Source organism: Amblyomma americanum, chromosome 1 (genome assembly GCF_052857255.1).
Source record: "Amblyomma americanum isolate KBUSLIRL-KWMA chromosome 1, ASM5285725v1, whole genome shotgun sequence".
Taxonomy (NCBI): Eukaryota; Metazoa; Arthropoda; class Arachnida; order Ixodida; family Ixodidae; genus Amblyomma; species Amblyomma americanum.
Window position 1 is genome coordinate 173,179,949 of NC_135497.1, and position 27,928 is coordinate 173,207,876.

General features: G+C 44.0%; 1 protein-coding gene across 2 annotated transcripts; it reads right to left on the bottom strand.

Annotated features, from left to right (window-relative positions):
• LOC144114199 (leukocyte receptor cluster member 1 homolog) lies at nucleotides 1–27,926 on the bottom strand. 2 transcript variants are annotated; one of them, XM_077647779.1, is made up of 8 exons: nucleotides 27,701–27,926; nucleotides 27,283–27,325; nucleotides 26,777–26,876; nucleotides 19,178–19,330; nucleotides 17,302–17,419; nucleotides 12,096–12,159; nucleotides 7,340–7,454; nucleotides 3,840–4,810 (listed from the first exon to the last, which is right to left on the bottom strand). In XM_077647779.1, the coding sequence occupies exons 2-8, from the start codon at nucleotides 27,303–27,305 to the stop codon at nucleotides 4,568–4,570; spliced, it is 816 nt and encodes a 271-aa protein (XP_077503905.1). In that variant the 5' UTR covers nucleotides 27,306–27,325; nucleotides 27,701–27,926; the 3' UTR covers nucleotides 3,840–4,567. The 2 variants fall into 2 exon arrangements, with proteins under 2 accessions (XP_077503904.1, XP_077503905.1); XM_077647778.1 differs by lacking the exon at nucleotides 27,701–27,926 and having other exon boundaries at nucleotides 1–4,810; nucleotides 27,283–27,430.
• Between the last annotated feature and the right edge of the window lie 2 nt (nucleotides 27,927–27,928).

Here is a 27,928-nt window from a genome sequence, read left to right on the forward strand (position 1 = left end):
GACTGTGACCAGAAATCCCTTCAACACGAAGCTAGCCAGACTTTAGTAGCCTTCCAGAATAATCTCAGCCCACTAAAACTAACCCATGAACTACCATCTGGCGGGGAAATCCGCTTCCTTGATATAAACTTCTCACTCACCGACAACCACGTTTGCTGGAGCTACGAACCTCGCGGCAATAAACCCCTCTTAGCTTTCCGCTCCGCCCACTCTAAGCTGGTTAAGCGAGGAGTGATTGCACTTTGTTTCAGGAATGCATTGACGAAATCTTGCCACCACTGCATGCCCCGTAGTTTTCATAAACAAGTGAACCGGTTATCCGCCGCTGGTTACCCGGTCCCACTTCAGATCTCGGTAGCAGAACGCGTCCTTAGGAACCTGAACGGTTGCGACGAAATCGCAAATAAGTCTAGTGAGAGAAAAAAGGTTGCTGTGCTCCCTTACGTGCACACTGTTTCACACAACCTAAAAAAGGTAGCGCAGAAAGCAGATGTTAGAGTTGTTTTCACGGCCCCTAACAAGCTAAACAAGCTTTGCAAGCTGACGAAACCCTACTCTTCTGTCAAACAATTATGTGGTATCAAACACCAAACAGCGTACGTGGACTGTGTAGACTGTGTTGTGTACTGCATCCCTCTATCTTGTGGCAAAAAGTATGTTGGGCAAACGGGCTGTTGTCTCAATGACCGGCTACGCCAGCACAACAACAATGTTAAAAATTCCTTCGGAAGCAACCTAGCCATTCACTGCAGTAAGTGCCGCAATTGTGCTCCATTGTTAAATCAGTGCCACATCATCGGACGTAGTCGTGATCAACTAACCCGAGAGATTATAGAAGCACAGAACACAGCATCACTGGGTAGCACTTGTGTAAGCTCACCGTCCATTTCATTGTCAAAAAAAGAACTTGCCTTCCTCAGGGTATCAACGTAATCGTGCACTTATCTCCTTGGTTCTTTTAGTCTCAGTAGCTATACTGTGTATTCTCGCACGTGTAGTTTACTGCCGTGTCATAAAAGCGTTTGAGAACTGTTTAAAGCACTTGCGGTTTTACGAAATAAACAGTTGGAAGTAGCGCTCGTCCCTGTCTAATCCCTCTGCGTCCTCGGTGTTTTAGCGCTTCTGAAAATGTCATTTCTCGGGCAGCTGTCCGCACTGTGCACAGAAGTCTTCAAACATCTACCACATGGTGTGGGCCTGTCCCTCCAACCCTGCTATCCCCCCTCATCCCAACCCCACCCGGGAGGACTGGGAGGAGACCCTGCTCGGCTGCCCTGACCTACAGGCTCAAAAGACCTTGGTTGAGCGTGCCCGGGCAGCAGCTGACGCCACTGGGGTCCCGTACTAGGGACCCCACCTAGTGTTTGTGAGGGGCGGCCCCTTAAGGGTCGGTCAAATCATACCTCCCTGTAAATACTCTTTTCTAGCAAATAAAAGTCTTTCACCACCACCACCACTTTCCCAAGCAACCTCTCATGACTAATCGTTAAATAAACTGCCACCTGCCATGGTGGGCAGTTTGCTCAGTCTGGTGGGCAGGTTGTGATGATGTCACAAGGTCATGTCACCTACGTGGACCACCTGCCACTAACCACCACCACCAGCTACCAGGTTGCCACCTGGTTACCACTGGTCATATCTGGTTACCTCTGGTCACTCTTGGTTGTGCATGGTTTCACTGTGAGACCAGGCTTCAAAGAAGCAAACACACAAAGGCTAAATGTGGGGAATGGCCACTGTAAGCGCTAGCGCACTAACAGATGGCACACTTGATCCTCGCCGAGAAGATAGTGTGTGTGTGTGTGCATACATTATATATACACACACACCTGGACAGGTGGGCCAGCTGCCAACAACTGACTTTAGATAAACACACAACAGCTAAATGCGGGTAATGGCCACTATTAGTGTTACCGCACTAAAAAAGGAGAGAGGAGCGCAAGGGATGGGCAACTGGAAGTGCTGAAAAGCGACCAACCTCAAAATGAGTGGTTCTACAGTCGAGGTCGCAAATAAAGGAAGGGTAAGGAGGAGGTATCAGGTGGTGAAGCTGTATTAAGGGCATGCATGCGGCACGGCCCAGTGCAAGCGAAATACAACCAACAGCGTGTTATGGCCCATGTGGTGTTTAACGTTTGCAAGCAGCCCATGGGCTACACAGGACAACATAGCGGTAAGACTGAATTACTTTAGACCAATTGGAAATTTTAATGTGCACCGACATTGCACAGCACGCAAATGAACTCAGGAAATAAAGATTGACAATCTCGTTTGAAATGCATGTGCGCCATTGCTTGCATCCCTTCTATGTTCCCTTGCAAGGGCTGTGGAACGCTGCCCCAACAACACAGTAAGGGTCATTCCGCTGTAGCTTGCTTAGCACCCTCCAGTCAGAATTTTGCTGCACAGTAGGCCCATGAGCCCAAATACCGTATTTCCTCGCGTAATTTGCCCATTTTTTAAAATTAACGCTTCAAAAAGGGGTGCGCAATTAAATTGACAAAGGTATTGTGCAATATTGCGCATTATGAAAAAGGTCATATGCCCAATATATACTGCATATTGGTGCCTGAACATCGACCTCCCACCCCAACTCACACCCTCACTGGCCAAAAAAAAAGTTACAGCCGATTTAGCTTACTTGGCCAAATAATAAGTATGTGTGCTAGCTAGCACGTCGAGTTTCATTTCGCTTTCAATTTTCAAGGTAAGGCAAAGTTCTGCAATATCTGTGATTGGGGACCTTAGCGGGAGCGCACTATAAAATTTTGGAACCGCTTAATGCACCATAAGAGGGCACTGCGATAGTCGACAGTTCTGAATCCATTGTGCACGGATGGAAGTTAATGAAGACGACAACATGCAATGCACAGCGCAAGAGAGTGGCAGTTAAACATAATGGGTGGTCGGTTGCAGTGGCAGCATAGGGCTCTCGTGCAGTAGCCAGCGAAGCTCTGTTCGCACCGCCGCGGGTTTGGAACCCAGTCGTAATCATGGTCTAGCTGGCAGCAAACAAAAAGACGTTTTTTTTTTTTTTTAGAGACTGGACGCGTTAGTGCTAGTGCACTAAAAGTAGACCCCAAACATAAAAAATTGGAGGACGCTTAAGCTTCGTCTTTAAGAGCAGGACGCGAGAGCGTGTTGCAGCGTTGGCAAGGAATCCACGGAACGCCATCCTCCGTTCAGCGCAACGCCTTGCCCAGACAATTTAAAGAAAGGAAACATATCTTGGTGGACACCCGAACCACGCCATAAGTGAAGGAAAAGCACCCTTCTAAGACAACACAGTACTCACTAGACGCGCCTTTGTTCATTCCAAACTATCGAGCTGGCGTGGCAGAGTGGTTAGCATGCTCGTCTCACCCTCCGGAGGCCCTGGTTCGATTTCCCAACTCGACCAATTTCCTACCCGGCTTTATTTATTAATGCTTCTAGGATTTTTCGCTCACGCCGCCAACGACACCAGCTTTTCTGCGACATGGGGCCCTTAATGCTGTCGCATGAAAACTCTTATCCCTTCCGCCCCACCCTACATTATGTAGTTCCCTGCGCAGTCAGAGGCAAATGGAGATAACAGGTGATAAAACGGCACTCTCGCGTGTGCTCCGGCTGACTAGCTGCAAACCGAACAGCAAGCGGTTTGGCAGTTTCAAAGTCTGGTGCGCGGGCTGCTGTTCGTGTGGGAAAGAGACTGCCAGCCACTCGCACCTTTTGCAGCCGCACTTAGCGACGTGGCTGCGCCAATCTTCCCAAGCCTGCCTTGCGCATACCCATGTGCATGCTGGTGGCCCGGTATAGCAGGAAGTGCATAATATGAACTTTTTTTTTTTTTTTTTTTTACAAGCACAGGTTATAAACTAGCGGTGCACAAATCACGCGAGTAAATATGGTATGCTATCTGCTATCTCATATCAACAAGAATCAGCGAAATAATTCTGGCTGTAATAGGACTCCACCCTGAAGAAAAAAAGGCTAGAGTATGTAACATTACTTTAGCTCTTCAAAACCACGCAGTTGAAGCACATTTTATGACTTAACAGGCAGTTTAGATGGACTAAAGCTTTACAGCATTCACACCAGTGCACTGACATGAAGTAATATCTGGCTTACAAGCATTGCAAATCAGCTGCTATTTGGACTTTCTGCAAGAGAGCGAGGTCACGAGGTTCTTGTTAATTCACTTCCCATCCACACACAGGTTTCATGACAAAAATGATGGCATATGGGAACTAAACCCTTTGGCAATACTGAGGTGGTGGCTTCCCTCAACCATGATGTTAATGGATCCCCTAAATACAACATGGGACACTAACCAGTGGCTGCAGCCTGAAGCAATTGTCACAGATGACTGAAAATGACAAAGTGCTCACATTGCATAATTCAAGTGATGCGATACTTGAAAGTGCCGTACCTGCAAATAGCAAAACCACCTTTCAAGCACTTAAACACTTCACTACCACTGGCATGCCAGATATGTCATCATATACAAGCAGCAATAACAAAGTGCCTCCAGGCCTCAATTCCTCATACTGCTAAAGCAAGCTCATGCCCAAGATATCGAGGCAAGTCATTGTGGTCGCTTAGCCAAGTGTGGGTTGTACTGGGAATTGTAGCCCCGTCGTCTGTCATCCAAGATGACATCAGGTGATTTCTCCCGGGCAGGTGGCTCACCCCGAGCTCTCTGTAGGACTTCCTCAGCCTTCAACCGCTCAGCTTTCTCACGAGCCAAGCGTTCAGCCCGCAGTTCTTCAACAGACTTCCCCAGGCGTTTGACTTTTCTTAAGCGCCTCTTGGACTGGTGTTCAATTTGCTAGAACAAACAAAAAAACAAGCACTGCAATTTTCGGTCTGACACTGCATACTGAGCATTAGCCACCTTGCACTAACCATATAAAATATACTACTTCCGTACCCAACATCAGCAAAATGACACGGGGTAGTGGATCACTGACTATCAAAAGCATGAGCAACATTTCCACGGAAAAATTCATTTGACCTTCTGCACCTCATGAAGAAATGAAAGTTCACTACCAGAACTAAAAGCAACTGCCATGACTGTTAGTACAGACACATTAAAGGGGCTATGAAACACCTTCTGAGGAGAGCACACAAACTCATTCAGTCCCTACATTCCCTCCTTATGAACCTGTGAGCCAAATAATACACTGCACACGCAGCAGAGAACCTACAATCGAGCGAGACAGCTGGCGAATCCTTTTCGGCGATTTTATGCTTGTGCCTGCCTTCGTCCCACACTCTTGCATAATTCTGTTCAGAGATTCTTTCAGGCATTACAGAACTACCATGGCTGCGGCCAGGCAGCAGTGTCGCTCAAACGGGTCAGGAAACTCCCCCGGGGCATTCCTGTGATGGGGCTGGTGGAGAACCGCTGACCTTTGAGCACGCAAAAATTGACTAGAGGAGAGGAAAAGGCGCAAGGACACTGAAATTCAAAATTTGGCCACAGGTAACTAAGCTTCTACAAAACACATTAAAAAATTCTTGTTGGAGTATACTTATGAAGTGGCGTCCTTTAACATCCCAGAAATACCGCACCTTTATTGAGAGCCCCTTTCAGAGTCCCTTAAAAAAAGGTTTTATAACATGCCAAAAGAAGTGAAAAAACTTAACACACGTCGAAAGCCTTAAGGTGCAGAAGTGGCCTTTGTTAACTCATGGCATGCAATGTTTTGTTGCTTTTTTTGTCCGCATATCCCTGACCCCACATATATCGCTCTTCGACCTAATGCCCATGATATGCTGCAACTGCACTGTAGTTCATACCCTAAGGCTACGCACCTGCAAGCCAAGTTTTTATTTGCCATGTGAACATACCAGATGCGATTCACAAACATTGTAATTGACAGTGCTGGCACCAAATCCCATCCGCACAAAAACTGCACAGAAGAGAACTTTTTTGTCAGACATTTTATACCTTTCAATAATGTGCAACACTCAACTATACGTAAACTCTTATTTAATATCCTATTCCTACTCACCATTACTCACAAATTTTAATGCCAAATAATGTAACTTATCATAGAATAACTAAATAGTGAATTAGAGAGTTACACAAAAAATTGTCACTTTTTATCTACTTGCATCAGTAAGAGATCCATTTACTAACTCTGACAGCAAATAAGTAACAGAACTATCTATTCCTGCATCAATTACCATATTTACACGATTGTAAGTCAACTCGAATGTAAGTTGACCCCCCACATTAATTTCTGAAAAAAAAAAAACTTGAACGAGGTCGTTTACACCTGTCCTTTAATAATAGAACGCGATAACACTATCCTGCCACCTCTGCATATATCGGCTGCCGCACGCGGGAGCGACCGTGGGCATATTCCAAAGCGAAAATGTTTTAGTCACTGGACTACTCGTCCACACTTGCACCGTCGTCCTCACTAGCGCTGCCGTCGTGATCGCTGCTGCGGTCCCACAGCTCGTCGTTCCAACATCATCGTGCAGCGAAATCCCGCACTTCACAAAGAGCCACATCACGACAATCGCGTGGAACAGCTGAAAATTTTGCCTCACTGCAGCTGCCACACCTGTATCACCTGTTGCGAACGTCGAACTTGCGGCCCGCCATGCAGTTCATTTCCTCGGCGTAAAGAATGACAGCCATCTTGAATGTAGCCTTGAATGAGCGCTGGTTGCTTACCGGACCCGGAGCACAAATGACGAAGCACTACATTAAAAACTTGTGAAACGCAGCACTCAACAGTCGAATGCGTCAGAGCCAAAGAGAAACTACGCGTGAGCAGCGTTGGCTCTTCCGTCGGCTACGACGCTCCCCGGCGCCGCTGCAGTTCCGAGTGAGGTGCCGCCGCAATTGTAACAGCGGCTCTTCCATCGACTATCGGCGCTCCTTTGAGTGTAGAGTGCGCAGTTGAAATGAAACAAAAAAAAATCTTGGAACGCGATTGCGTAGAACGCGAATGTGTTATCGGGTCGCCGCCACTTATCAGCAGACGCAATCTGCGGGCACGTGTGGGGAGTGGGCTGGTGCTGATTTGCTGCTTATCGACAGCCACCATCGGCCACCTCGCGCGGGGTGGGGATGCTGGTTCTGCGCGTTGGCACAGCAGCTGCTCAAGGCCCGCGCCCAAAGCGATGCGACAGAGCCGCACATCAAAAATGCAACCATGCTGTGGCATGACTGATATCTCGTTTGTCGCGCCTTTATTTATGGTGCGATGCTTTGGTTTCGATTTTAAATCAATCCCCCAATTCGGATTTTCAAATTTTGAAAAATAGGTCTTTTTACAATCCTGTAAATACTGTACTCAGCCAATATCCAATAACCAGACTTGTAAAAGATAATCACGTTAAGTTTCTTGATCTTGTCAGTGTTTTCCTTTACGCCATACTTCAGAGTGACGTAGTGCTTTATGAGATGTAGTGGGTCCATGCTGTCCTTAGTCTTGGAGTCTTTAGTTTCCCTAGCAAGAAAAACAAATGAGCATAAGCCAGTCATATCAGCACAGTTGCAATGCAACAGATCAGTGCAAAAGAGTACGGTTGTACATGGTAATGTGTCACCAGCTGGGGCAATACCCTGCATTTTGCAATGGGTTAACAAAGTCTGAACAAACCCTCCTTTGAATTAGTGCTTCCAGCCCACCACAAAATATTGCAGGAGCTGCCAGAGGACACAATACCAGGCACATATCAGCAGTGATACACAACTGAGAGCTTGCTAACAGAGACTTTGCAATCCACAACCTACAAACAACCTGTAAAAACATGCAGTGCAGCAATGGCTGCGTGGTAAAGGGAAGAGGGTGAGGAAAAAAAGCTTTGCATGTAACAGTTCTACAGATATCTGCTGAGTTTTCAGCATCACTGATGAGCTATTCAATGATGGTTTATTTTAAATGACAATATCTATGCCTTTAAGCTGTTAAACAGTCAAATTGATCACAAGTAACATCCACATCATGTTTTAAAGAGGCATTTATTGAGGCCGTCTGCCAAGCCCAACATCTCATAAGGAAGGGCAAATTCTTTGGTGCCTTATATTTGTCTTCAAGCATGCTTCACTATTAACTTAACGGTGTCCTAAACCCCCTCCCTTTAGGCACCGCGAATCAAAACAATTTATGGGTAGTTTGTCACAGTGAACACTTCAGCCAAGTTACATGGTCCTACACAGCGCACAGTGCTCACAAAGAGTGCAAAAAACAAGCTATCTATCTTTTTTTGCAGCATTTGGACAGCAGCTGTGTTCTGTAAGTAGTCAGCATGTCCCCTTAAAGCAGTTAAGGCATGGCAACAACACCTGAATTTATCCCATCAGCACTCAACATAATAGCAAGAGCAGGGTTACCACGAGAAGCGAGAACCAGACAATTAGAGTTGAGAACGATCGAAAAAGCTAAATACTGCACCTTCATTATTTCTTTGTTGTTGTACAGGCGCCAACAGAACAATTCGGATTGCCGCGAAGGCGGTCGGGCGCCGGCGGAAGAATACAGCCGCAGCTTGCACATGCGCGGGATCCCTAAGGAGCGAGCCTCAATCCCTAGAGAACCTAGATTAGCTCTGCTGCTCCAGAATGCTAGCGCAACGGCCTCTTAGCGCAGTGACAGGTGGGCTGAGCAGTGCAGCACTGTGTTAAACTTGTATTTAATGCTCAAGAGTAGCACTGAGCATCACAGGCATTTCTACACTGCGCCCTTGTGGTATCTGGTCGCTTCGCTATTTCCCTTGTGGCGAGTATTCTTGAATTTGATCCGGGTTTCCATTTGTTGGCATGACTATAGGATGTTAATCAAGAGTAGGCCCTACGAGTAAAAATACAACAAAAAAAGTACGGAGAGCACTGTGCAGCTACACAGCAGAAATCACGCTGGGTTTGATTTTTCTCCAGAACAACAAAAAAAAGAACAGAAAGGTAACCCTGCGTTGCCTTGCCCGATGCGCCATCTTTTTTGCATTCAACTCGTACGACTACAATGAGTGACCTTGAATATATGACTAATAAGAGCCAGTTGCATAAAGTTTTTGTGCATGAAATATGTGCGTAGAAATAGACGCTTAATTCATTGGAAAAAAAAAAACATTTTATTACTATTCTTTCACACCAACCAACGAACCCTCGCTATTTTGCTAAAAAGGCGCTTTCATTCGCGATAGAAAATTAAACTGAGGGAGGAAATGTGCAAGAAGTGAGATTTCCCAGGCCCAGCTTACGAGTTTTAAATTATGAGCAGCAGTTTTACGCTAGCCATAGCACCAATGACAGAGAGCGTGACTGTCTCACCAAATTAATGCAGAAACCGGCGTCAATGCAACGCAAGCAAGCCGCACGTGTCAGAGATTGCGGTGCACAGCGCGTGAACACGCAGCGCGTCACAAACACTGTTTGCCCAGCCCTCTTCTCACAGCTAAGAAGCCCCTAGCGCTACCCTTTTTGGAGCAAGGCAGCTCTAATCTAGGTTCACTAGGGAAGGAGGCTCACTAGTTAGAGAGGCCGCACAGGTGCAGTCTGTCTTAGTATTCTTACGCCGGCGCACTTTGCAGTCAAGTAGCCGCCTGACCAGCGTTCCGAATTATTCTGTGAGCACCTGTACCTTTAAAAGCAAAACAAATTGGGATACACAGCTTGTAATATAACTGACCCATCTCATTTCTCACGATTGATAAAGTCTCTCCGAGCCCCTTTTAAGATTCTGAAGTATTTAGACTGTGTCAGGTTATTATTCACGATACACTAATGATGTAGGTAAGGCTCCCTTCTCTCTGCCTCAATCTACAATCTGTACCAGGTTATTAAACTTCAAGGCTATCATAAAGTTTTGTACATTATACATTATGCTGTGCATGGCCAATACGAAAGCCTTAATTTTTGCTTTGCAGAGTATCTCTGAGGTCATGCAGTTGGGATTTCAGTATGCTAGGCATGTGCAGTTTAACGTCCCAAAGTGACATACAGGTTATGAAGGCCGCCGTAGTGGAGGCCTCCAAATTGATTTAGACCAAGGATTCTTTCAATGTATGTTGACATTCCACAGCACAAGGGCGTTTTTGCATTTCACCTCCACTGAAATGTGGCCGCTGTGACCATGTGACCAGGATTAGACTGTGCAACCTTGGGATCAGCAGCTGAATGCCAAAGCCACTGAGCCACCACAGGGGGGGGAGTAAGGAGCAGAAACGTGGCGGCTAACGAAAAGGTTAAGGACAATGCAGCAAGCTATGGAAAGAAAAATTAAATGTTAGCAGACCGGAAGGAAAGCAGGCAGAGTGGGTGAGGAAACAAACGCAGGTTGACGACATCCTAGTCAAAATCAAGAGGAAAAAAATGGGCTTGGGCAGGGCATGTAAACGAAGGCAAGATAACTACTGGTCCTTAAGGGTAACGGAGTGGATTCTAAGAGGAGGCAAGTGTGGCAGGGGGAGGCAGAAAGCTAGGTGGGTGGATGAGATTAAGAAATCAGTGGGAATATGGTGGCCGCGGTTGTTTGGAGAGACATGGGAGAGTCCTTTGCCCTGCAGTGGGCATAGTCAGGCTGATGACGATGATAGTAGTAATTCCAAAAAGGGTGAAATTGTTCATTTTTCTTTGCTCACCAGTTTTTAAAAACTGAGCCTCAGTAGCAACCAAACTTATTACACCATATTTTCTGCTGCTTTGTCCACTGCCACCTACTACAGCTGCCTTCATGACAGTAGTTCAACAGAGCAGAGTTTCACAATTTAAAATCCGATACAGCAATTCACACTGGATTAACTGTGCAACATGATAACATATATAAAATGCACCAAAAAGTACCGCATGTATAGAAATAAACCTGGAAATTCACAGCTAAACAAATAACAGCAATCAAATTAAAGAGAGCCGCCTGTATTGATTCCATTAAGGGGAGACGCGGGTCTTGAAATGAAAATTTTTATTATTAGAGATATCGTAATAAATTTGGATGTGCATGTGTTTCTTCTTCCTGTTTTCAAAAATATAATTAGTTCCAGTATACCTCAATCAGTTCCCATAAAATGCGAAAATAACTGAAGCCTAATTACCTAAACTCTCACGGGTCATTAAAACACTTTCTTTCAACGTTTTTTGATTTCGATCAAAATGGAACCGTAGACAGGCCTGTCATCTGGAGCTATGCTAATTACACTGTTCCTGAGGTACATCATCGTATAAAAATGTTCAATTATATATAAGCACCATAATTATGAAGTATAGTTAGGTGACATTATGGTTCATAAAATTTGAAATGTTCGACTCAGCCAAAAAAAATAAATAGCATAGCTCCACAGTTCAGTTCTTTCTGAATTCAACAGTATAAGATTAATTGAAATTGCACCATGAAAACTTAAAAAAACTTCAGTAAGGCTAGTCACGTTGGATACAAACAGGAAGCTGAGAAAATCTCATTTGAAGTGCGCGCGTCAGCCATTCGGAGGTCGTTGTAGAAGCCTCAAAAACAGCAGAATGCGGATGTTCCAAAAATATTTCACAGCAGTGAATAATACCAGGGTGTGGTGAAATCACCATTTCCGCTCTTCTTAAACGTGAAATATATAATTTTTTAGTAATTGGATGTCGAATTAGGCCTTTCGCATCTCAATTTTTGCATTTTTTAATCATTTCAAGACCCATATCTCACCTTAAGTGATGACAGTCAAAACACAAATCTGGGCAATGCAAACATGTGCATGAGTTTAAGAACTGCTCGTGATCAGTTTTTCCCCAATCAGCTCCTTTGACAGCAAGGGTATGCTGTTGCGTTGAGTGCAAAAATCTTATTGACCTTCTGCTCACTTCACAGCAGCATTTCTTTAAGCTGGACAAGTGACAAGGCAAATCGTCACAAGGTATAGTTGCATAGTATCATCCACAGAAACATTGCATGAAGCTATCTGCTCCATGCTATTTAAGTCATCTTGCCACACATCACCATACAATATCTGTCAACCTTTATACATACACATTAAATCATGACACACGAGACACACATGAAAGTGACAAGAGCTTAAAGAAAATTTTTGAAATATGCACAGGACACTGTACATAACTAGACACAAGAATGTAAGAGACCCATAATGTAACTGGGACAGAGGTAACTAACTTTTCCGACTCCTCACAGAGCTGCAAGCGATCTTCATGAGACCCCATAAACCATGGTTTGCTGCCTAGAAAAAAAGAAGAATAAACAACCCCAGCAAAATTAGCAGCATGCATGAGATGTGCATTCCATATACAGTGAAATCTCATTACTACAAACCCCACATTCACAAATTTTTCATAATATGAACTTTCTGAAAATCACTGCCAAAATGTCTATACCTTCAACGTAAAACTATTTCACTACTATGATTTTCAAAATACCAAACATTTCTGAATAACATGCCTAACTTATTAGCTCACCTATTATAAAACCTCATTATTACGAATTTATATTGAAGTAAAGAGCCCAACCCACTGAGAGAGATGATTTACACATCTGCGAAGTTTCACGAGGTGCTGAAAGTTCCTTGACCATGAGTTCTGTGGATGCCCGCATCAAGATGAAATGACAGCAGTTTTTGCTTATGAAAAAATTCAGGGGGGCACTTTGTTGACCTAAAGTGTGGTGAAGCGAAAGCCTCTAGCGCAGTGTTCCTGCTTGTGTCGCTGATGTGTGGTTAAGATGTTGATGAAGTCCATAATTGTTTGTGAATCTTAACTGCTGGAGACACTGGAGGGCATTTGGAAGGCACCCGTCCGATTCGACGCCGTTCCACAAACTTTCTCCTGCGTCCTTACGCTAGACATAGGGACATATATTAGTGTGGGCAGAGAAAAAGAAAGAAAAATAATGTTGCCCAGACTGCAAGGAGAACTACATATGCGTTCGCAGGAAGTAGGGTAGTCATTAGCACGCTCTGCTGTGGAACGGAAGGATGGTGGTTCGAATCCTGCCGTGCACAAGGATTTTTTTTCTTATCGAGTCATCAGTATGACATGACTTGAGACCGGACATGACCTGAGACCGGACAAGGTCATGGCCGCAAGTATGAGCCATTAAAGGCTATTGCCTTAAAAATAGATATCCTTGAGCAAGTGGATGCTGGAAAGAAGCAGATCGACATCTGCAAGGAGTGCAACATTGTGCCTTCGACTGTCGGGACCATTCTGAAAGATCGCATGAAGATAACAAACCTACATTGGCAGTTGCAGCCTGTCCCTACTAGAAAATGGCAGAGACTTGGAAATTACCAAGACATACATGAGGAAGTATTGAGAGGCAAGAATGCAGAATATACCGGCCTCCAGCTCAATGCTTCAGAAAAAACTGGAGGGGACACTTAAGCTCCGCCTTAAGGGTACGACACGATAGCGTAATGGGTTAATTCCCATGTATGAAGAAGTTCATTATCTAATTTGCATTCCTCATACCCCTCATTGGGAGTCCTCATACCCCTCCTGGTACAGTGGTGCCGCAGGGCAGGAGCAAACTGCCACCTGCCACAGTGGGCAGATTGCTCACTATCTGGTGGGCAGGTAGTGATGACACCACAAGGTCACGTGGCCCGGTGGAAATTGGTTTTTGAGGACAGGAAATGGCACAGTAACTGTCTCACATCTAGATGGAAACCCAAACCGGGAAGGGACCTAAGGGAAGGGATGTAAGGGAAAGGATAAAAGAGAGAGCGAAAGAAGAAAGGAAGAGGTGCCATAGTGGAGGGCTCTGGAATAATTTCAACCACCTGGGGATCTTTAATGTGTGCTGACACACACAGCACATTAGTGCCTTTTGCATTTCACCTCCATCGAAACGTCACTGCCACGACCGGGATCAACTTCGGCTCAGTAGCTGAGCGCCCTAGCCACTGAGCCACCACGGTAGGTGACCTAGGTGGCCTACTTGCCTCCTAGGTTGCCCTCTGGGGACCACCTACCAAAGCCATACCCATGATTTTTCATTCACAATGCCAACGCCAACAATGCCGACACTGAATTTTCTAGAGAACGGGGCCTTTAACGCTCTCGCATTCAAAGTGCGTGAATTCATCATGACCTTCGTGATTACAGAGTTCAAAATAAGTGCCGGGTAGCCTTTTCGTTTCTGGCAGAAAAACGAATTACCTGGTGGAAAGTATGCGGAGCGGAAGCAGCTGCAGACAAGGAGAGCACCAACTCCTGGTGCAACAACCGTTTTCAAGACATTACCCAGTCATAATCAGAGGTTATTTTCAACACTGATGAGAAGAGAACGTTTTTATCACCTCCTGTCCGACAAGGCTATGAACCTTAAAGGTAATAAATGCAAGTGCGGGAAGAAATCACATCTTCAAGTATCCATGCTCCTTTGGTGCAATTCACTGGGGACAAAGAAACAGAAACCCCTAATCATTGGCAAATGCGCTAAACCTCTCTACGTAAAAAATATCCTTTAACTACCATGCGACTACAAAGCAAACATGTGGACATGGATGATGCGGCAGTTGTTTATCGAATGGTTGATCAAGCTGGACGACCAAATGAGGAGGGAAGGTAAGAGAATTCCTTTGGTTAAGGAGAAGTGCTCTGCACACACTGTCAACATCAACATACAACTCATGAATGTGCGCCTGGAATTCCTCCCAACCAACAACACTTCGTTGCTCCAACCCCTGAATCAAGGAATTATAAAGAGCGTCAAAAAAAAATTTTCGGCAGCACCTTGTGCAGTGATTTCTGATCAACCTTCGGCTCGGTCTTCCGACAACAATCAACGTCCGTCAAGCAGCAGAAATGATAACTGGGGCACGGTGGAACACAAAGACCTCCACCATCCACAACTGCTGGAGGAAAGCAGGCCTTCTGAAATTACCACTTTGCTCAGAAGACTGCGAGGACACCCATGATGACGACAGCGCAAGAAAGTTGTGGAATAAAGCCTCTGAGATGCTCCCCGTAGGCTCATCGAACTTTTGACGACTATGTAGAGTCCGATTATACAGCCCGGATGTCAGAGGAGCTGGCTGAAGAAGACAGTTACCAGTGTTCCCGACAAAGAAGACCGTGGTGAAAAGAATCAACTGGATGAAAATGACACTGACTCACCACCAGCGGACCAAGCAGACTAACCTATGTCTGCTAAGAATGTTCTGACCTCCAATGGCAAGCTTTGTACATTCATCAGACATTGAAACGATGTGCCTGATGCTGTGCAAAAGAAAGCTCAAAACCTCGAAGTATTAATCCTGAAGCGCTCATGCCATACCCGCCAAAAAGAAAATCACAGGTTTCTTCAAAATAAATGAGCATTAAATGTTTCGTAGTATTCCTGTTTGAAAATTGCCTTGCCTCCACGTGTACCCATCCTGAAGGTACAATATTTTCACTGACCAGTGTAATTACTAGTGTACAGTGTAAGGTGATGTGGCTTCCCCTTTATATTACAGTGCTGTAGGCTTTTATCACGAAAATACACCAACAAACCTGAATCCCAAATTTAATAGGCAGGAACTGAGTACAGTTTTAATACTTGACCCACCAAGGTGGTTCAGTGGCTATAGCATTCGGCTGCTAAGCCCGAGGATGCAGGATGGAATGCCGGGCACAGCAACCACATATCAATGAAGGTGATACACAAAAGGTGCCGATGTGCTGTGTGATCCAAGCACACATTAGAGAACCCCAGGTGGTCTAAATTAATCCGGAGCCCTCCACTACTGTGTCCCTCATTGCCCATGCGTTGCTACGGGATGTTAAACCCCACAATTTATAATTTAAAATATAAATGGCTCAATAACCCAGTACAAATAATGCGAAAAACAAAATACGGTTCATTTTTAAAAATCTTGTGCTGTACAAATCAGGCAAACTAATGTGGCTACATTCTTCAATGGAAGAGGGAAAAGGACTTATCCTTGAAAGCGACCCATGGGTCATGAGGGGCCGTAGTGGAGGGCTCCACATTAATTTGGACCAACTGCGGTTCTTCAATGTGTGCTAGCCTTCCGCATCACATAGGTGCTTTTTGCGTTTCGCCTCCATCGAAACACATCCATCATGGCCAGTATTGTACCTGGGTCCTTCAGCTCACTAGTCGAGCGCATTAACCGCTCAGCCACCACGGCAAGTTCTAGACTGATATAGCATCGTTTTATTAGCAAACTAAAGCAACCTCACAATACAGTGGGGCATAAATACAGCATTCTATGACAGTAAGGAAATTTCAATGTTCCATTAATCTGGGAAATGTTTAATCAATTCAAGAAAAACTGCAAAAAAGAAAAAGATGCACCATGACTTTGGAAGGACAAAAGTATTGCCAGTCAGCAGTTCCTGCTGTGAAGCACATGCGCATGCACACGCGCACAAAATGAAGCTTCCGTAGCTCAACAAAAATTATCCCAGCACACAAAATACCAGATATGCAGCATGCAGAATAATTTTTAAATGTTTGTGAACTTCATGTAAACATAAATCTTCATTTCGACAGATTCCAAGCCCCTTATGTTTTTGCTGCGAATGAAACAAACAGCCACCCTGCCAATATTCTGGATTACTAGCCAATAAATCATATCGAGCACTAGTCTACAAATGCTTATTACCACACATAAGCACTAAAGTATTACACAATTCCTTTAAGTAGCAATCAATTCTAAAACTAAGGAGATGATGGAAAGTCAAACAGAAGCTTACTGAAATCAGACAGAGGCAGTAGTTTCCAGGAAGCAAATTTAAAGGTGAACTAAAGAGGAATCTGAACTTGTCTTTTTACCGGGGGAACTCTATCTACACGTTCCGGGCATTCTTAGAAACTTCAAATTATTGTCCTGTGCGGCCGATTGCCCTAATTAAATCAGATTAAAAGCCCGGCTCCCGCCTTTTTTTGAACTCAACGTGGTAGGTAGGCGGAGTCAACCAACGCATGGAGTGCCTTTCAGCCAATCCCGTGGCGGGTTCGCTTTCGCTTTTATTTGTTTTTTAGGTTTCTGTGAATAAACAGTTTCAGTCGCAGGCAATATAGCCGCAAATTAGGCCCATGGAAATAAAAATACATGTGGACTCTTTGATTTACGTATCACTCCGCTGATGGCAGAGCGGCACACCACCACGGGACTGGCTGACGCGTTGATCTACTCTTCTTACCTACCGCGTAGAATTTAAAAAAATGGCGGGAGCCGGGACGTTTAATTCGATTTAATTATGGCAATCGGCCGCACAGGACAATAATTCGAAGTTTCTAAGAATGCCCGGAACGTGTAGATAAAGTACCCCTGTAAAAAGACGAGTTCAGATTCCTCTTTAGTGCACCTTTAAGCAACAACACATGTGACAGCAAAGGCAGGAACACGTACCAGAAGCCTCACTTGAGCTCTGCCCCAAATATGTGAGCAGACCAATTTTCTTCTCGTAATCTTCTTGTTCTGCCTTTTTATCTTTCTCACGGTCTTCATTTTTTGAATGCAAGTTCCGCTGTAGCACGTGAAAAAAAAAAAAGGAAAGAAATCAGTGGCACAAACTTTCGGAAAAGAAAGTGTTTCATAGAGCCGATTCAATAAAACAATGCACATGTCTTTGAAACAAACAATCAATATCGACTTGGGGGCATGCCACTTCAGCGCTTCAGCAAACTCATGTATGCCTTCAGCCGAAACGAGTGAGTAGGCCCAAATGAATCATTTTATCGAAATGAGTGAGTGAGTCCAGATGAGTCGCGAGTTGTAATGAGTGGCTGACCGCAGATGAGTTGCGAGTTGGAGCGAGTCCAAATGAGTTGTGAGCCCAAATGAGTTTGAGTGAGCCCGGGCTTGCGTGAGCTCATAGGTTGACCAAATTTTTCTGAGTGAGCCCGAGTAAGCATTCATGATTTTGCTGAGGTATAAATGCAATACTTGTAAGCACTGAAACTATGCTGAAGAAAAAAAAAAAGTCCCTGGTTCCAACCAAACAGTTCTCAAACAAGAAATGCCTGAACATGTCTTGTGCACAGTACACAGTAAACACGAAATAGAGCAGTGAGCAGGTAATAGATGCAAAATTCATCAGAAAGCAAAAGAATCAGTTAATTGCTAAGTTTGGTTTGGTTTATGGGGGTTTAACGTCCCAAAGCGACTCAGGCTATGAGAGACGGCGTAGTGAAGGGCTCCGGAAATTTCGACCACCTGGGGCTCTTTAACGTGCACTGACATAGCACCCTCCTGCTGAAGCCAGTGACGCTTGTCCGTTGAGCAAAATTATTTCATTTGTCCATGCCCGCGGTGGTGGTGAAAATGAAGAAAACAATTCAGCAGGTTAAGCTGCTAATATCTTTTGAACAGAAACCTCTTTAGTTCACTGTTGCATGCCAATAATGAGCAACATGTAGCTGTGAAACCGACCACCTGAAACCTCTATAACCCATTGGCATGTCCAATTGGAATCCAGTTGGACAAGCTGCAGCCAATTAGAACCCTAACTCCAGTTAACATCAGTTGGCGAAACCAGCAGGACAAGCTGCTGCCAATTGGAACCAAGTAACTCGAATTGGTTCCACTTAATACCAGTTGGAATTCTAATTGGAACCAATGGACTTCTTCAGCTGGGTCGCAAAAAAGATATGTCATGTAAACCCCGGTTGGGGTTGACAGTATATCGAAATAAATGCTCGCAAGCGCCGGAAAGAAATGAGCAATCCAAATTAATGAAGTTAGTCAGCTTAGCGTAAACCTACTCGGATGAAGTGCTCTGCCCGAGTTTATATTAGCAAAACGACTAACGAAGCACATGAGATTATTTCGCTCTTTTATCCTCATATCGTTCAAGTCCACTTTTTAAGGGGAATGAGGGATTTTCTTACCAGAAAAAAAATTATTGCGACTCTTCGGCCGTCATAAAAGCAATCACCTTCAAGTTGTCCGCAAGATGATGCATATATAAAAAAGGACACCGTACGACTTTCACGGCACTTGTGTTAACCTCGGCACATTATTATCGTGTCACACAACATGAACAGTTGTGACTTGACTGCTTTGTTCCAAACATCGCATTTAAAGCACATATATGCGTACAGCCTCTGCGCTCCACGTGTAGCAGACGATGCGCTGGGGCGGAAGCAAGACTCGAATGCAGTGCCGTTCGCGTACCAGCAATGGGGCCACGTTTTGAGTGGAGCCGCAAAACTGGCTTGTTCCGGTAACGTTGGTCAGTGCCACATGACTCAAAAGAGAGAAAGTTAATTGGAAATTAAAGTACCTCTGCCTTTTCCACATCCTTGAAGAAGTTGAAATGGCCACCTGATGTCAAATCTGTAGCAACTTCAGCAGTTGCTGCTTTCTCGAAGTCAAACTCTTCTTGCCCTTCCGCTTTCAGTTTCCCACGCAAGAAGTTGATACGGGCTTCAGATTCCTGTAACAATACAGTAAACCATCAAGAATCACAAAAACAACAAAATGTATTTCAGGGAACTACCCTCTCGTAAAGTTCAGTATATTTCTTGCAGCAGCACAAACAAATTGTAAATTGTGGGGTGTAACGTACAGAAGCAATGCATGTGCAATGAGGGACGCAGTAGTGGAGACCTTCGGATTTTTTCAGACCACCTGGGGATCCCTAACGTGCGCTGACATCGCAAAGCACAAGGGTGTGTGTCTATTGAGACATAGTCGTTGCGGCTATGATTGAACCTGGGTCCTCTGGCTCAGTAGCTGAGGGCCTTAACCACTGAGCCACCATGGCAGACACAGCATAAACTGAAACATAAAAACAAGGTGTGCCCAAATTACTGTTAATGATAGCAGAGTTACTCTGTTTTAAGCCACTGCTCAAGATGATTTTTGAGGCTTACAGCAGTCAAAGATTCCCAACCTACAGGTTCAACAAAATGAGACATTAGTGATGAGAACTGCTTTTAAGCCATCGTATCTGACCTACCCACTTAGAAGCACAACTGAACCTTCCTTTAGCATGACCACATGACAATATGTTTAAAGCACTGAAAAGGAAACATTGAGCTGCAAGTACACCCCATAAGCTTCTGCCAACAGCAATGGCCCTCTTTTACAAGACAGCAAGTGCAAGCAGTATGCTATGGCACAAAGCAACTAGCACTCAAGAGAACTGCATAGATGGTTCAATGTGACACAGAAGAATGTTATGCATAGGCCTTTCCAAAAAAACACAATGCCACTATTATCAATATGAACCATGGTAAGTCCTTTTAGGTGTTCATTAAAGAACCCCTGCAACACTATTTGCACATAATATATTAACTGATTCAATAACTAGACTATGCTGTCATGGACATCTCAGCCAAATAACACACATCTACATGCAGCAGAGAACCTATAATCAAGCCCTAAAATTGGCAAGCTCTTTCCGGTGACTTTTTCAAATTGACGTCCTCCTTTGTGCCACTCGTCTATGTATGTAGGTTTAGAAATGGCTATTGGTCACATTCTTTCAGACATCATGCAGCTACCGTCGCAGGTGATGTGCCGCGGTGGTGCAGCACATCACAGTGCGGTGATGTGCCCCACTGGCACATCAGGAACTTCTGTCCCCCTGAGGAATTTCCACATGCATTGGCAACCGAGGTAGGTGGGGCCAGCAGAGGAGCACCGACCATTAAGCATTAAAAAAAAGGATAAGGGGCGGTGACAAAGCATGAAGTGACAAAGCATGAAGAAAGTGAAATTCAAATTTTCATTGCAGATAACGCCGCTTCTACAAAATGAATTGAAAAAATGCTTGCAGGAGGATATTCACAGAATGGCGTCCTTTAACATCCCAGGCATGCCACAACTTTATTGAATAGTGTTTCAGGGCTCCTTTAAGAAATCCTGGGAACTTTAAACTAAAGAGTAACGAAAAAACAGTAAACCAGTTTGTTCAATTCAGTTATGTCAACAGCACAAGTTTTGAACATTTCTGATAAGCCCAGAACAAGTGAATCATGAGGCGACTACAGTCAGGCCCGGATATATCAAACCCAGACATACTGAATTGTTTATATCAAACAGTCGGAACATCCCCTTGGAAATACCATGAAAAAATATTGCACTACTGCTCGTGTTTATCCAACTTGCATTCAGCGGAACAATCCATAAATCGAACAGCACGTCACACCCCTACAAGTGGTGCTTCTTCTAACGACACTCTTCGATCCCTTTCTGCGCACAACGAAGGGTCGGCTGCACAGACTTCGGTACCTGCTGGCAGTACTAGCACTGTGAAACCGCGTGACAAGGTGAACAAGGGGTGCGCTTGATAGTTGCCTCCGGTCTCTACAGTCTGATACAAGTAAAGAAAGAAGCAGATTTTCCCCATCAAAGGATCTCCTTCCAGCCAATAGCATTGGCAGATACTCACGAACCTGCTAGCGTGACAAAGCAGGGAGTGGCAGATGAAAGGGGGTGGTCCCCTCCCTGCATCGTCATGTTCACGCTAGCAGGTCCATGAGAATCGGGCGATGCCATTGGCTGGAAGGGGGTCTTTTGATGGGGAAAAGCCGCTTTTTTTCTTGACTTGCATCCGATAATAGTACTCATTTCCCACATCACGTCGCTGCCATGCGGTGAAGCCAACCTAACCATAGTCAAGCAGCGGCCCTTCTTTGGTATGCTTTGCTCGCTTCGCTGCCGAAGGTGATGCGGAAACAATCTGTACGTTAATTTCAACGAGATTATTCTATTCATAGTGTACTACTAATAGGATTAGACATCTTGTGATAGGCAGTGGCAAGTTCCAATACATCATCCGCTGCAGCGTCAATGCGAGGCAAGTTAGGCCTAGCAAAGACTAGCAAAGAGAGCCTAGCAAAGAAAGCGCTGCACTGTCAGCACACTGGCAGGCGACACGCCGCTGCCGGAAGCACAACACTGACAATAGGTGCGATGTATGTTCAACGCGACAGCGTTAAGGCCCCGTTCAGCAGAGAACCCGGCTGCACCGGCGGAGTGCGAGAAAATGCAGATTGGTCGAAAAGTTAGTGACGTCACACATGAACCAGCGGATTTGAAAAGAGATTAAAACATCACATAAATTGTGAATATAAGGTTGCAATAAGAATCAAATGTCATTACGACATGCAAGAATGTAAAAGAAATTAACTGCACTGAAAAGAAAACTGAAGTGAGATGGGAATAGAACCCATGCCCCTTGGATCCCATGTCAGACCCCCAACCCCTAGTCCACCGAGGCACATTCATTCGATTTGGTTAAAGGGAGGCCTTGTGTGTCTTGTCCAACAATGTCCGTGCCTGCAAAATGATATGCAAAGATAGCCCCAGGCAGATGAAGGGAGCCATTAACATTATCACGTCATACACTTAAGGCAAAGGCGGAGCTTAAGTGTCACCCGAATTTTGCTTCTAGCCAACAGATAAGCTTATCTACTGCCATTCTTTATATATCCAATTGTCAACATATCGAACTATTTCGTGATCCCCTTCGTGTTTGATATATCCGGGTTCAACTGTGTTTCGTAAGCATTTTATAGCTCTGTCAGGTGCGCAAGTTAAAGGACTGTAGACACAAAATTTTAGTTGAGTCTTTTCTTCCTTCAAATGATACGTCAGGCATCAGAATACATGCATCCCCACGTAAGTATTTGCCTACGGTCACTAGATAATTTACACTTGAATTTCTTCTCTCATATTGTTTCAGCTTTGGCTTCATCAAGCGAACGATAGCTATGATGTTCAGTTGGCCTTTAAGTCACGTGAGACATGGAAAAACCTGCAATATAAACGCTGATACGTAGTTTCAATTTACTACAACACTTAATCCAGCCTGGTTCAAGAGCTGGAACGACAACAAACGACATAACAGCATCATTAGTTTTTGATGCCTTATGTGACCTAAAGACCAACTACATGTCACAGCCATCGTTCGGTTGATGAAACCGAAACAGTGTCATGAAGAAATTCAATTATAAATTATTCAGCAGTCATAGGCTAACATCACGTGGTGATCCATGAATATCAATGTCTCGCACATCATTTGAAAGAAGAAAACACGGAGCAAAAATTTGGAGTCTATAGTCCTATAAGTGCACTTGTGGGGAGCGCGCTTTAGTTTGGTATGGTTTATGGGGGTTTAACGTCCCAAAGCGACTAAGGCTATGAGGGACGCCGTAGTGAAGGGCTCCGGAAATTTCGACCACCTGGGGTTCTTTAATGTGCACTGACATCGCACAGTACACGGGCCTTTAGAATTTCACCTCCATCGAAACAACCACCGCGGCTGGGATCGAACTTACGTCTTTCAGGACAGCAGCCGAGCGCCATACCCACTAAGCCACCGCTGCGGCTCGGAGTGCGCTTTAGCACTTCAAGTGACTTTAGTCTACACGGTAAACGGGGAAGCACAGTATCACTTGTATAGTAGAATGCAACTTAAAAAAAAAAGCAGTTGGTAACAGCAGGCAATGGTCTGCGGCATCCTGCATTGACCAATCACAAAGGTAAACAAAATCAGCTTTGTAACATTTGATTATAGCAAACAAGCCAGAGGCATCAAAACTCTTGAGCTCTTAATTTTTTCTTGTGGTTAGCTTCATTGTTAGGTAAGAAGAAGAGCTTTAACAACTGTCTACTTTTTTGTTGCAGAGGAATTCTGTGTGGCGGTCCTCAAAGCAGACAGGGCTTCAATACAGACTTAAGTTGTACCCGACTATAGTAGCAAAAATAGTGACAGACGACAAGCAAGCATTTTGAAAAAGTTGTTGAAAAAAAATACTTTAGAGAATGAATTGCTTTGCTTGGTAACACAGATAAAATTAACACTCAAATAGTTTTTTAATGATGGAAAATAGAAGTTCTTATATTATTAGCGAATTGCAAGGCATGATGAGTTCCTAGCATATCCATATTTCTGACAACAAACAATACGGCAGAGCGCAGAGCAGTTTCATCTCATCTCGTTTCTTTGTTAAGTTGTTTTGCTTGTTGGTTAACAAAGAACTTCTTTTAGAAACAGTTTTACAATGAGCAAAATAAGCTTGTGAGTGCTTTTTTGACACATGACACATTTCGTGTCTGAAAATTGCTGCTGGCGAGGCTACACGCTCAGCCAGCAAAGTTTGTTCCATGAACACACTCCAACGAGAGTGGGCTCTTCTGTGAGGACTGCACTCCCTTATGCTATGTGGAATTTCCAGAATGCATTTATAACAAGTGATATTCCCATTAAGCACAATTAACTTGTGTGCCTGACAGGGGTATAAATGACAGCAAATTTGGTACAAATGTTCCAAGCCCAAACACTTAACCACCTGAAGCAGTAAAAGCCAGTGCATTTCAGCTATTTAGACCACAAAAAAAAACAAAATCTGACACACAACATGAAAACATACGCTGGCCTGACTTATGAAGAAGACACTATCCAAAAAGTAACTTTTCCAATCAGCTATCGTCACACAAAGAGAAATAGGTATAAATATCTCCCACATTGCTTGAATGCTAGTAAGACCTGTGCCACATGCACATTAGAAATGACATTAAACACTACTTCAAGTTCAATAATGCCACTATCTTTAGAACTGGTGCCACACTTAGATTTAATGTCATTAAATGCTATGATGATAATGCCGGTTTACTTCTGCTTGATTTACTCAACGATGTGCAAAATGCATTCGAGTATTTGCATTAGTGAAATTGTGGCCTCACTCTGTGGATGACTGCACTTATCCGTTCTCTGTTTTAAAGAGACAGTGAACAAAAATCTGGCACAGAGATTTCTGGTCCAAATGGTATCTGTGGCACTAAGAGTGACAAAACAATGTGTTTTTTTTAAGCATAAATGAGCAGAAAGTAGTTATCTTAATGAATATTTATCAAACTTCCGTACCTAGCAGGCGCCACCTATGAAAGCTTTCACAATATGGGATGTGACATCAGCCGTACACGTCGCAGCCTATTGCCAGCACGAACCCTACAAAAGTCAACAAGTTTGGCGTGCTTTTGCTTCACTGCACAGTCCATTCTGTTCAGCTTCCTCGTGTCCACACTTCAGATTCGCTGCCTGCATCTCGTGGTTGTATACTTTGGGTGACTACTTGCCTGATTCGATCAGAATTAATCAGAAATCCCCATCGTCTGCAGCGATGGCAAACCAAAAAAGCAACATTTCACAGAGATGGTACCGGTGGCACCATTTCACGCTTGCCAGAGGAACCAGCAGGCAGCGATTCCAGAACTACGCACTGCCAGGCCACCTTGCTTATGGTGCGCCCATATGCTGTGTGATGTCAGTGCACGTTAAAAGGGGCAAGGTGCAATGCGATGTCAGTCAAGTTTAAAGATCCACAGGTGGTCGAAATTATTCCTGAGCCCTCCGCTAACGCATCTCTCTTCTTTCACTCCCACCTTCCCTCATGGCATGGTTGAGGTGTCCACCGAGTAGTGAGATAGTTACTGCACCATTTCCTTTCCTCAAAAAACTACAAATCTGCCTACACTGCTGCTGAGGGTAGGCGTGACATCATGACTGCCAGCTGGTAGGCAGGTGCTCCCTGAGTGAGATGCTCACTGAGTTGTATACTTGGGTAATTGTATCTTATGAATGAAAACCTAGTACTTTCTCAGTATTTCCAGATTTTTATGCAGTATTTCTTTCAAGAAACATTGAGGACAACTCCATCTAATTTTTGTTCTTAGTAAAAATCGATCCTGTGGCTCTTTCTGGCTATATTGATTTTGTCTCGCAGCTAAAGATGCAATTTACTGCTCCAAAAATTGCATCAAAAATTTTCCCATCACTCAATTCAAACTCATGATGCGTACATGAGAAGAAACACCACAATCACTGTTTTGAAGTGAAAGGCAGTGTAGCCAAGCCTCTGGGATCCATGCCTAAAAAAAACAGTGTCGACACCTGTAATTTTTTTGTTTGCTTCTCGTATCTTATAAAAGCTTTGTTTTCAGAAAAAATAGCATCTTAATCATTAGAAAGCGGTAATTATCAATTCAGGCCAACTTCAATTTTTCCTCAGTGTCCTTTTAAAAACACTTTACATTAAAAAAAGCTGAAATTTGTACATATGTTTCCATTTCATTACTGTTTAGATATGTTGAATCAGACACGTATTTTTTTAACTTGTAGGCAAAGCATGTTTCCACACAACACTAAATTACTTTTCTAAGCACAACTGCAGTCAGTTTTATACAAACAACCACTGCAGTTGGCACTATATTTGAGACAAAGACTAGGGTAATGAGTTAGGGCTGTTAAAAGCTTGCGAATTTAATCATTTTTTGATGACTGTTTTAAGTGCGACATGAGTCGTAACATAATATTCATGCATTCCTCTATATTAAGAGATGGGGTCCCAGTAGGTTTGTTCCTTTTCATAATAAGATTAAATTTTTATAGCTAGCTCTTAACACAATACTGATGGAAAGGGTATGTGGCTTTTGTGGCCTGATATTCAGAACAGACTGCACATCTACAATTTGAGGGCACAGAAAGAAGTTGAAAATATGACATGCCAAATGATCTGTTCACCTGATCTGCTCATCTAAACGTTTTCAAGGCGAGTTACGCATACGTGAGACGCCAACTTTTCATTTCTGTCGACTTTTTCTTGTCAGTTCCACTTGTACCAACACTGTAACCAATTGCTAAAGAAATAACGTATAACCATAAACAGGATACAATCAAAGTGCATTTGATAGCTTCTGTTGTTTTTTTTCTCATCTTTTGCTACAGTGCCGCCTCCATAACGAGTAACAAATGCGGATATAGTTTCACTGTCAACTTGCCAGCTCCAAGCCACATGTACAACTGCAATAAAAAAAGATACCCGCTACCACTGCATGCAAAGAAGACTACAGTGAAAACAGCTATTCTTACCGCAAGCTGAATTTTCCTTTGAAGTTCTTTCTCCTCTTGAGCGGCAAGCGCTTCATCCTTGCGCACACGGTCAATGTTCCGCTTGGTGCGAACATGCCAACTACGGCAAAGGAAAAAAAAATGGAGTATTCACTCGATAGAACTTCTCGGAGGCACAGTGTGTTTATTCCTAACTTTATGATGATGGATTCTTCAGCAAGCAGTCAATGCAGCCTTCTCACCAATTGGTAGCTAACATGGAATGCACTGTTTGTACAAGTAGTAAACTGAATAAACGGGTGTTGAAAACAAAGCTCGAAGTACCTGTCAGGGTAAATGACGAGCGTCTTATTCGCCAATAACGTAACCTAAACACTGTTGCACAACATCAATGCGTCATGACCTTCATTTGCACAAAAGGGACAACTCGATGTATTTAGTGACAGCCTTCAAGAATGCTATAATAGGAGAAGCGGTAATGGCAACTACAAGCAAAAGAAAGGCTTTTCTGTTAGAATATCACACACCTTTTTTTCGGCAAGATATTCATTCCTACTCCGAGCCAAGCAGCTGCAAAAAACAAGCACAACTAGCACAGTCAAGGCAGATCAACTGGAAGTACCCTGACATCAACACACAGTGCTGCCAACCTCGAAAGCCACTTCTCCCCCAAATCTTCACTCAAACTTCCCTAGATTCCTTAGATCCGAAAAATAATATTCAGGCATGGAAAAAAGGTGCGTAGTTGAATTGTGAACTCGTTTATTTCGCAGAGACCCTCTTACTACACTTTGGCAGCAACGTTGAATACAATAACACATTGATTTCCCATGCAAACTCGCGGACCACATGATCACGGGTAAGGAAAACATTAGTTAATATCAAAACCTAATAAATCCTGGCCTAAGCCCTGAACTGAATGAAAATCTCGCAGTGAACACTTACGCTCACCGGCTGCAGTCAAAGAGCGAGGGAAATCCACTTTGTGCCCAAATGTGGGCGTGAACAAACAAACACTAAAACATAGGACACGTCATTCGGGTGGCATCCCGACTGAGTTTTACTCCAGTATATACATTTCTTTTTTCATGAGGCCAATTAAGCGTTCGTTCACTGCAAAGCCATAACAACAGTTGGCTCCTCCAAGAACCCGCTTGGCGTGAAGCGTAGCTG

What these genes read in the sequence shown, in the direction of transcription:
- LOC144114199 (XM_077647778.1), bottom strand. Translation starts at nt 27,305, where the DNA reads ATGAATATCTTGCCGAAAAAAAG. An exon ending in AATATCTTGCCGAAAAAAAG is followed by an intron (nt 26,877 to 27,282) that starts GTGTGTGATATT and finishes CCTTTGCCGTAG; the next exon opens with TTGGCATGTTCGCACCAAGC. An exon ending in ACAAGATCAAGAAACTTAAC is followed by an intron (nt 4,811 to 7,339) that starts GTGATTATCTTT and finishes TGTTTGTTCTAG; the next exon opens with CAAATTGAACACCAGTCCAA.